Source organism: Crotalus tigris, unplaced genomic scaffold (genome assembly GCF_016545835.1).
Source record: "Crotalus tigris isolate CLP2741 ecotype Arizona unplaced genomic scaffold, ASM1654583v1 scf7180000017740.2609645, whole genome shotgun sequence".
Lineage (NCBI taxonomy): Eukaryota > Metazoa > Chordata > Lepidosauria > Squamata > Viperidae > Crotalus > Crotalus tigris.
This window is the reverse complement of record NW_024096606.1, coordinates 790,247-800,944: the sequence shown is the minus strand read 5'-3', so window position 1 is coordinate 800,944 and position 10,698 is coordinate 790,247. Positions and strand designations below refer to the sequence as shown.

The 10,698-nt window shown below is 38.1% G+C and overlaps 1 protein-coding gene across 3 annotated transcripts; it reads right to left on the bottom strand.

Annotated features, from left to right (window-relative positions):
- Nucleotides 1-6,279: 6,279 nt before the first annotated feature.
- Nucleotides 6,280-9,242, bottom strand: TMSB4X (thymosin beta 4 X-linked). Of its 3 annotated transcripts, none has more exons than XM_039339825.1 (3): nucleotides 9,106-9,242; nucleotides 7,019-7,128; nucleotides 6,280-6,734 (listed from the first exon to the last, which is right to left on the bottom strand). In XM_039339825.1, exons 2-3 carry the CDS (start codon nucleotides 7,116-7,118, stop codon nucleotides 6,700-6,702), a joined length of 135 nt encoding a protein of 44 aa, XP_039195759.1. In that variant the 5' UTR covers nucleotides 7,119-7,128; nucleotides 9,106-9,242; the 3' UTR covers nucleotides 6,280-6,699. The 3 variants fall into 3 exon arrangements, with proteins under 3 accessions (XP_039195759.1, XP_039195758.1, XP_039195757.1); XM_039339824.1 differs by lacking the exon at nucleotides 9,106-9,242 and adding an exon at nucleotides 8,792-8,946; XM_039339823.1 differs by lacking the exon at nucleotides 9,106-9,242 and adding an exon at nucleotides 8,341-8,498.
- Nucleotides 9,243-10,698: the final 1,456 nt, after the last annotated feature.

The following is a 10,698-nucleotide window of genomic DNA, read 5'->3' as shown; positions in this document are numbered from 1 at the left end:
TTCAAGAACCGATCTCGTTGGACCTATGGGAGGTACTTTGGACTAGAAATGTTAAATTTGCGCAGGCCCAGAATTTGAGGGAAAATTTTTATAAAATGTTTTATAGATGGCATCTGGATCCTAAAAAGCTGTCCTGTACGTACCCGAACCTGCAACCTAAATGTTGGAGATGTGGTTGCTTGGATGCAACCTATTTCCATGTTTGGTGGAATTGTAAAGTTATTAAAGCCTTCTGGATTATGATTTGGTGGAACATTCAAAAGGTTTTTAAAAGGAAGATTAAGTTTACTCCCTAACTGTTTCTTTTGGGAATTTTTGTGGATTTTAATCTTACAGAAACTATTTTACTGTTGAATTTAATAACAGCAGCAAGATTACTGGTGGGTCAATATTGAAAGAAGAATACTCTGCCTTCTTTAGAAGAATGGGTATTTAAGGTTTCTAATCTAGCAGAAATGGCTAAAATTTCTGCTTATTTAAAGGACCATTCACAAGAGAGATATTTTAACGTATGGAGAAGATGGATAGAATATGTTCAGAAGAAATATGGAACTACAAAGTTTCACTTATTCTATGAGTAATGATTTTGTTTATAAACTTATGATGTTAAAGTTTGAAGAGAGTTAAGGTTTTTTATGATTTTGTTCATTGTATAATTAGTAAACTTAAATAGATTATGTTTAATATGTTTGCATAATCCTGTATTTTGCTCTGGGAAGTCAGGGGGGAGAGGGGTGGGGGGTAGATGGGTTGAAGTTTAAATAGTTCAGATAAAGTAGAAATAGTCTTATTGTATATAATATTAATGTTTTAATTTTGAGAGAGGAACTGCTCGGGCATTTCCCCTGGACCGCATCAAGAGGGAGAAGAAGAAGGTGAGAAGTAAGTAGGAAGGTGGAGGTGAAGGAGGAGAGGGGGTGAGTGAAGAAAAAGAGGGAAAGAAGTAAGTTGGTTTGAGGTGGGATGCGGTTTGGGGGGAAATGGGCGGGCAAGACCGAATGTGGTGTGTATCAATTTGTTTTATTTTTTATCTGAAGTATTTGTAAGATTGTTATGTATTGTAAAATTGAAAATAAAATTTTTTACAAAAATAAAAAAATAAACTTTTGTGATACCTTTGTCAAGGTTCCAATAGATGAGACCAGTAAAAGCAGAACTCCAAGCCAAGAGATTTCCTTAAAGAACATAATTATTGGCTACAAAGTATCAGCACAGTCAAAAGTGAAACCAAGTCTGGAGTTCCTTCCCAAACATTACAATGTTACAAAGTTGAACTTCCCTCCCCAGCACTATATCATTATCCACATTCCCCAATAGAATACTTTGGTGGACTTTCTAATGGAAGGCTCAGCCCGCCAAAAGCCAGGCAGTAATGACCTTGGTTCCCACAGGACAATTTATTGTTACTTTAGTCTAACCTTAAAACCACACATCCCCCCTCCCAGTAGTGTGGCAACCGAAAACGAAGCAGAAATGGCTTCAGCCAGGATCGTTGCAGTGTTGATAACCTGTTTCAAGTATGATTTTAGGCATACTTCCTTAGAGATATATCACAATATATATATGTATATTTTTTTGCAAAGCACCTCGGGCAGTGGTTCCCAATCTTTTCTATACCCCGCACCCCTAGAACACTTCTGATATATTCTCGCACCCCTTACAAAAATTCAAAATAACGGCAACGAATTATTCATATACACTATAATTTTGAAAGTCCAAGTTTTTGCACCCCCTGGAATATCATCTCACACCCCCAGGGAATGCAATCACCCCTGGCTGGGAACCCCTGAACCTAGGGAGAGAGGATTTAATTTCAATTATTTCATTGCCCAGAATTTTTGGTTTTGCTTTTCAACTTCCCTATTTGCTTTGATAATCTTTCTTGCTGGAACTTTATTACCATTAATGCATTGACTTTCCTCTAGAGCAGGGTTGTTAAACTCACAACGTCACGTGACATGTCACAACATATCGTGACTTTTTTTTCCATTGCCGGCAATGGGGTGGGCATGATGATGCATCTGGCCCGTGGGCTGGCAGTTTGACACCCCTGCTCCAGAGTCTAGAACAACACCTAGTATAAAAATAAAGGCTCTAGAAATCTTGGTTTCTATTTTTGCAATATATCATCAGTATATTTCTGCATTCTATATCCGTGCTTTTATATTTATGTAGTCATTAAAACTAATTTTTTGAATTATCGTGCCCTTTATGCCTTTTCAAAATGATTTGCCTGGCACACTTCATATCAATTAAATAAGAGAGACAAGATGTCTTCATTGCTGTTAAGCTCTAATCTGTTACTAAGGAAGTGAACAGTTTCCAAGGAAATCACATTACAGCACAACATTCAGATATGCACAGAAGTATAATGATTACAAAGCCAAAATGTATATAAAATAATAGGAAATACATTTGAATGGGTTTAGTCTGAAAAAATGAACAGTTTGAAACTACATCAGTAAATACATTGAATAAGAGGGCATGCTAACTGTATATGGAAAACAACTTGTGTCTTCAATATTTGGAAGTCACAATTAAACCTTTCATAACATCAGAAAGTTAAATTGAGAATTAATTTTTGACTAGAGACATATAATATGGTTCATGAGAAATCCCAGTGTTGACAATTATGAGAGAGAGAAAAATCTACAATCTGCTTTTTTATAGTCACCCAAGAATCTGTTGCTTCTAGTATCTTGTATCTAAAGCAGTGCTCTTGAATATACTGTAGTAAGTACTCATTATTAAAGGCAATAGCATAGAGCACTGTCAAACACATTGGAAAAGATGTCCAAAATGTTTCCAGGGAAGAAATGATGAAAACTGTTTTGCTAAAAGTGGACCAATGACTATGTTGAAATGATAACCTTACAAGTTTATTGATTCTTTGTAATTCTTCTCCTAACAAGGAGAGGACTTGAGATCATTCACAAGTGCTTCAGACAGTTGCATCTCACAAGAAGACAAGACAACATAAGTTTAGAACTCTGTGGGACAATACAACAGCCATCTTGTTCCAACCATGGTTTGCACCTTCGAAAATATACTGGGTTTCCATACTTGCTTTTCCAACCACTTCAGAAATTGCTTGTTAACTGCGTTTCAGTTATCAAGAACCTTTGGATTGACAAGTCTGAAAATATCAGGTGATCCTTAGCAAAAGAAGTTTTAAATACAAATTTAACAACTTAAAAAACTTTTTTTTGGTGTAGAATAAACAGCCAAAGGCTGATTCTAACTTTGATTTTGGGAAAGTTGCAAGTAGACTAAGAACATAGATGTCTTTGAAATAAGTTTTTGGAATTAATTAATAAAAATCCTTCCCTTGAGAAAATGCTTTTGAGTTCTTTAAAAAAAAAACATAACAGGATGGGACTTTGAAGGCTGGACACTAGATGGAACTAGACAGAATTAAAAATTACAATTAAAAGAGAATAATATTTAAAGTTAACTTACTAATAAAGAATGGATCAAAAATATTTTATAAACCAAGAGACTGATCTGAATAATTTTCCTATACTGGATTTACAAAAAAAAAATTGTTAAAGATTTGAAGAATTTTACAGGAAGGGATAAAGAAAAAATAACTGTTAATTCAGATATTATTTGAAGGGACTAAAGATCAAGATTCTTAAAAGCAAAAGGAATATAACATTAGTTTATTTTTGATCAAGGTTAACATAGCTATCTCTGCTAACCTTTAATGGACTTTTGCTGATCAGGACTGTATGTATTGGTTTTGTATCACTGCAATTGTAATTTTTAATAAAAAATACTGTTAAAAAAAGGCACATGTCTAGAACAGCTATTTTGTTTCAAGAAGACAATCATAAATCACAGTACTAAAGTTAGTAAATATGGATCAAGCCCCAAATCACTTAAAACAATTTTTGCTTGTGTTTGATTATTTCAACATCAACTGAAGTTCACAATAATTGCAACATGATTTTAAGCAACTTGGATAGCGAAAAAGGAAGCTTGTCTGGGAGGCAGTTAAAATATTCTGTCTGCACACAAAAACATTTGTTGGTGATACATGTGAAGCTTACTAAGCGAGTTCTTCTAAGCCCATGGGACAAGTAACAAGTTACAACATGGTTTGTCCATTATGGGTATATGTGATTTCTGAATGACAAAATAGAAATCAAAAGTTTTGAAATACCCTTCATTTCTTAAACCACATAACATATGCTTGTTCCGTTTTCAGAATATGCTAAAGACTATTATAATACTTATTTGTACATTGGGCTTGGATACAAGGCACCATGTTTTACCTCTCATTACTTTGGGAGAACACTAATACACAGACTGAGTTTCTTTAGAAGGCTGTGAGAAGGTTGTGAGACAGACATGTTTCATACACAAAAGTGAAAATACTAGCACATATGAATCAAGTTCCTAAGTTCAAAGTCATACAATTTCATATCTTGTAAGACAATAAACTGTGTTGATTAGCAGTAATAGAGACATAGTCTCAGGCATCTAAGCAGATCCAATTAGGGAAAGCTGTCTTAAATAATGTAGGTTGGGTGTGCTAAGGCATGATGTACTTGGGGTTTAGTATAGCGAGCACTGTAATTTGTAACTATTGCTTATGGCTCACCATACTATGTGAATCCAACTGCTGTAGTTTATTCAATATGAAGTGATTGAAAGGAACCATGGCTTTAATGTTTGAAGCCAGTCAGTACGTCAGCTTAGTAAAGCAAAACAAAACTGAACACATTAATCTTGTATTTGGTCATCTGTAGCCAAGTACCATATAGGCAATCCCCAGGCAAATAGTCTTCAGAGCCTAAGGGAAAAAATGCTTGGCTGCTACTTTGTCTAAAAGATAAGGTCTTCTATTGTAATTCAAGCCACTGGAGTGTCCACTTCTCACATCCTCTTACTGGTGAATTTTTGAGTCATGCTTTACTACATCCTGTGCTTTCTGATTAAGATCACTACTCCATAGGTAGCTCGTTTCTCTTAGCCTCAGCAAAGTGATTTCCTGTGCAAACCACAGGTAGAACAAAAGCAAATGCAATCCATAGTGCAGCTAGTTTTGTCAATTCCCCATTACTGTTTTTTTTTTAATTAAGTAAATTCTTCTTACCCTTTTGAGTTCCATTCTGGTTCTTGAAATACCAGTTCTGTTGCCTGGATCCAGATAGCATGCGGGCAATGCATAAATGTTTACCCAGAAAACAGCTCCACTGATTCATACAGGATTAATTGCCCAGTAGTCTTGAGCTGCTCACCTTCCATGTGCCAAGTTGCTTTCAAAATTCATTTCTCATATATGCACGATAGGGTTTTATATGTGAAACACGTAAACCTGCAGTTAGTCTTCAAGTTCTCTTCATGGTTTAGGTTTCCAATGATTTTTGAAAGAATTAAATATGGTACAAGTGTACTACAGTATAAGAAACAATAAGGAATATGAAGCTTATTTAAGTTGAATTTTCCAGATATCCCTATTGGCTACACTGGATAGAGCTGACAAAAGTAGTCTTGACATCAAAAAGATCACTGCTTCTCACCCGGGCACACATGGATTAAATTGCTGTATGGAACCAATTTTAAGAAGTAAAATTATAATTCATAACTTACATCAAACCGTAAAGATCAGGTAAATGGGGAAACAGCTTAGTAGAAGTATCAAGCAAAACCAACAGCTTCAATATAATCTTGGTAGATTTATGAGTAATGCCATTTAACTCAATGTCACTTTGAAAATGGAATGACTGTCATTATTGGTACCTTACTGCAATGACAGTGACCATAGCCTTATTTGAATACTAAAAAAATATAAATCATGCTTTCCTTCATCCGGTACATTCAACAGAACTTTTAGCTGATGTTAAGGACCAGACAAAATAACCATCTTTGGGTCCAATAACCTATTATCAGTGGAGGAAAATCCTAAAAGTGTAACCAAGTACATTAGGGAAAATGGTAGAATCTCATTGCTCTTAATCTGGGTGATTCCTTCCAGTGCTCCAATATATTTCTACCTGTGCTAAACTCTTTATATTTTAATTAATGAAACATACAAATGAGCTTTAGTAATAAAAGTTAGATTAGATTTGGACTTTGGAACTTCAGATCCACCAGTTTTTCTAGAGAATAGAGCATTTTTTCCAAAAAAAGAAAAAACAACTTGGCCTGAGTCGCTAACTGATTTAAGAATGCCAGGATTCTTCCATGACAGCATTTAATTCCACGTTAGCACAGGCACTTAGGCTTCGTTAGGTAAAATTATCCAAAAGAACAGATAGCATAGCAAGGTAATCCAGGTTTTAAAACATTTTATTTGCATATTAAAAAAATTGTGCATTCCAATAATTAAAATTATTTGAACAAAAAAAATGGCACTCAATTAAAATGCATTTTACAGCTTGCAGGACCCTGGTACAGCTTTGTGTATATTCGTGTTATTTTATTACTGTAGTCCCTCTTAGAATCTTCTTTCAAGAAACATGCAAGCTTTTGTGCCACCAGACCAGAAGCTGCACAGGCAGATGGAAAGGATGGCGCCTTCATTCAGCGTCAGTAGTTCACTTGGGGGGGGGGAGGGTGAAAGGGACAGTACAGTCATTTTAAATTTATCCAACTCTTTGCATCTTACAAAGTTAAAACAGCTAAAAGAAGTAAAATAAGAAGGCAATGCTTGTGGAATGTACAGTGCATAATCTGGAAGGGCCCATTTCATTACGATTCGCCCGCTTGTTTCTCCTGTTCAATTGCTACAAAATGAAAAGAGGATGGGTGGGGAAGAAAAAGAAAAAAATTAAATGGCAATTACATAATAAGCATTCAAAATGCAAATTTTAAAATGCCAAGTGTGTTAAAATTTGCACTTTACTGTACAAGTTGTATTTAATTTCATACAGAAATATTTATGTACAGACATACTTTTTTAATGAAATTCTCAGTAACATTAAGAAGTTGGTAACAAAAAGCATATGTGTAAAGATGGGTTGACTTCTTTGTCTGTGGCCCACGCCCTCTTTTCTAAGATTTCACCTACTTTCTTTTGAAGGCAGTGGGTTTTTCTCTTGCGTTTCTGTCTTCTTCAACTTAGACTTGTCAAATTTCTCAATTTCAGCCATATCTGGTTTGTCAGACATTGTTATTGATCTGTGCACAAAAGGACAAAAAAGAGAAAGAAAAGATGTTATACTATACCCTTCCTTCTTCAGAAGAGTTCCTTTCCCACCAGCCCTCTCAGTTTCAGCATATTGCTTTAATAATGGATAATAGCCCTTGTTTTTAAACCCTATTTTATACCCTTAACCATGTATTCAGAATGAGATTCCTCTGATGTGCATAGGGAAAAAGAAAATCTAAGGACTGCTGCACGCCCACATGGCAGAACTTCTAACGAAGCAGTTGGATGACGGGGAAGTGATGCATTAGATTTTTTAAAGAATGTGTTAGAAATAAAAATTAATCTTTCTCCCGTTAGGTAACTAAACCTCATCGCTAAGGGAGGGCGTGGCCGGATAGCAATCTCTTTCAGCCTGGACATGTGCAGTGTTTAGAGAAAAATCAAATTCCTTACGTGTCCAATTACACTTGGCCAATAAAAAATTCTATTTTATTCTATTTTAAATGAAAGAAAGGCGAATTTCTTGCGAGAACGCCCAAGCGGGCTCGATGCGAATAAAGGAGTCCAGGCGGAGCTTCCGGGAAACTCTAAGCACATCCTCCATCTTGGGCGTCTGGCTCCCCAGTTCAGTCGGCGGGCGCCTTGCCTTCTACACAAAGAGAAGCCCCAACCACCGCCCTTTTTCTCGCTGCCGCACTTTCTCCAACTCAGCGCCCTCGGCTCAAGATTGCCTACAGGATTTAGACAAAGACCAGCCCTTTCCACGAAGCAGCCGGCCGTCCGTCCGGCAACGCACATATACTGCCACCGTCCAATTAACCGATCACACCCAAAGCCAAGCACTCTGCCTTCCTCCCGAAGATTCTCCACGCCCGCGATCGCCCAGGGCATTGCACGGCGAACGCGCGGGGCGCGTGCATCTCTTCCCCACCCACCCCATATTTCCCTCCCCGAGCAAAGCCCGGAAGAACAGCAACGAGGTTCTACTACAGAATGTCATCCGAGCAGAAACCTCTTCCCGCCAGTCTCCCCAATTTATAGCGCCATAAGCCCCGAGCTGTTCCACGATGGAGACGTCGTGGAATAACTGCTCCGCGTACCCGTTCGACAAAGCAGCGATCCGTCCCCTCTGAAATCAGAGCTAGCCCGGACCCCACCCCAATAATTTTGATCCGGCAGAAAGCTGCAAAACTGAAACATGCAAAAGCACCCACGAGAGAACTTAAACTTGCACCCCTCACCAATGAGAACGTCTCAACAGAAGCAGCTCAAAATCTCCACACGGCCGCTCTGAACTGTAATATAAAACGAACGTCTCACTGCGTGCCCAGTTATAGCTCCGCTTTTATGCAAATTGTAGTGATGTCACCCCGAATCTGCTTAACTGTTTCACCGCCGCTGCAAAGTTCGATTTCCCCTTTAAAAGTCATTAAGACAATGTTCAGGCATGAAACGGAAAACCCCTCCCTCCATTTAACCCGGTCCTGGCTTCGCTATAGAATGAGCGATTTGCCCGGGTTTTGGTTTTCCCGAAGCGAGAAATGTTACAGGGGCTCGATTTCCAAAATAGCGTAATTTCTAGCTAAAAGGGGAGGGCGAACTTTCCTTACACGTGGCTTTTATCCCCGGGCTGAAAAATGATTTCGCCATCGGGCTGCAAGATCAAGACTGTAATGCGTGTGGGCGGCCTACCTTGGTTCCAGAGCCTGAAATTGCGGCGCCTTTTTATTTCCTCACATTATCCTGCATTCCTTCAGCCAGAAATGTTCGGTGGAGGGAGGGTTGTCCCCGGGTAACTTTGGAATTTAGCCGGATTGCTGGGGACTCCGAAAGCGCCAGCAATGGCTGCTGACGAAGGAGCGCGTAGTAGGCAACGCCTAAATCCAGTCCTTCATAAAACCACCAGCGATGGCTATTTCATAAAGTGGTTAGCGAGTTCTAAACCTCGGGGAGTGGTTTTTTTTCTTTATGTACACCAAATATTGGAAGTGAAAAAGCAAACGTACCCCGTATCCTTCCTCCGGCTACCTTTACCGTAAGAGATTTCGGAGCTTAATTCAGATCTTCCTTGAGGACAAAGAATTCAGGATTATGAACTAATTGAGAGTGCAAGTATGGCGCGAAGCAACCAGATGAAACGCTTATTAATTCTCAACAAGCGTTTCTTTAACATTTGCAGGAAGTTGTGCGTCAGAATACACTCCTACGAGAAACAGCTTGTATCATTATAAGGGGCGTAATCGCTGATTTCTCTGTGGCTGTTTCCACGAGAGATTCTGTTGCTCAAATGATTGCATATCCTGATATTGGGGGATCCATCCATATTATTGAGCAATACTTTCTACTTAATCAGATCATGCGGATTTCTTCTTTATAGCGTCCCTTCATCTCCATTTCCCTCAGAGTAACAAGGGGGATTCTGGCTGGCCTCCTGTTTTTATAATTTCTTCTGCAGCCCCCATAAATGTCACGCGACCTGCTGGTTTTTCGAGGTTCAGCAGACAATAGCTTTAGTGATAGGAGCTTCTCAGTGCCCTTCGCGACCCTCCTCCCCCCTTGCATGCTTCTGTCTGAAGGAGCTCACTTTAAGAGTATATTGCAGAAAGACAGAAGGAAGAATTTTGAAAGAGGCATTGCTTAGGTGAGCGAGGGCTAGAAATATTTGAGGTTTACACAAGAATTCCAAGGTGACACACCTGAGAATTTAAATGTTTGTTATGAGAGTCATAAAGTCTGGAGAATATTGAGACAGACTTTAGAAAAATAAGGAGAAAGATAGGAAGAAAATACAAAAACATGCTTACATTAGTTGGATTGTTAATCAGAAAGAAAAAAAACAACATACACAATATAAAAATGTGTTTTATATGAATTTTCTTTGAGCATCTTTCACTTCTCCCAAATTATTTGTTTTGATTTGTTACAGTATGCATTCATGAAAGCTTGCTGATTTGATTATCAATGCCTTTTTCTGGGATTGGCAGGATTTTTTTTTTAAACTCAGATTGTACGAAATCCTAATTTATGGCAACAAAAACAAGCTAACCATAGAGGTGCCTTCTGCAGATTTTTGGCATGTCAATCAAACGTGTTCCTCTCCTAACAAACCACAGCATCTCCTGTTTTGCCAGACAAGTCAAGTGTGGCTATATGAACTCATTCATTATAATTATGTGGGTGAGTGAGGGTGGGGGACGTCATGTTACAAGATTCCAACAGGTAATTACCATAGGAACATACATATCTGGAACTGCTGTCTGGGAGAACATAAGATGGTCAATTGTAAGTGGTAGGCATGAAGAAACATCAGAATTCCTCATGTGATCAGGTAGGCCTAGAAAAGATTCCTACTTGAAATCAAGAAGAAATGCAGTCATATAATACTAGGACGGGAACTTACAATTAGATGGATCTAGTTGGTCTAAGGCAGTTTTTTTATACTATTCAGAATGGAAATAACCTGTGAGATCCTGAATGATTGCCATTTCCTATTAATCTTCAAGAATTATCAATCTTTAATTGTTCAAAGACATCATTGAGGAACCTATGATCATCTGCATATGGAGCAATACTGTATGCTATAATAGTGAGGTTGTGTT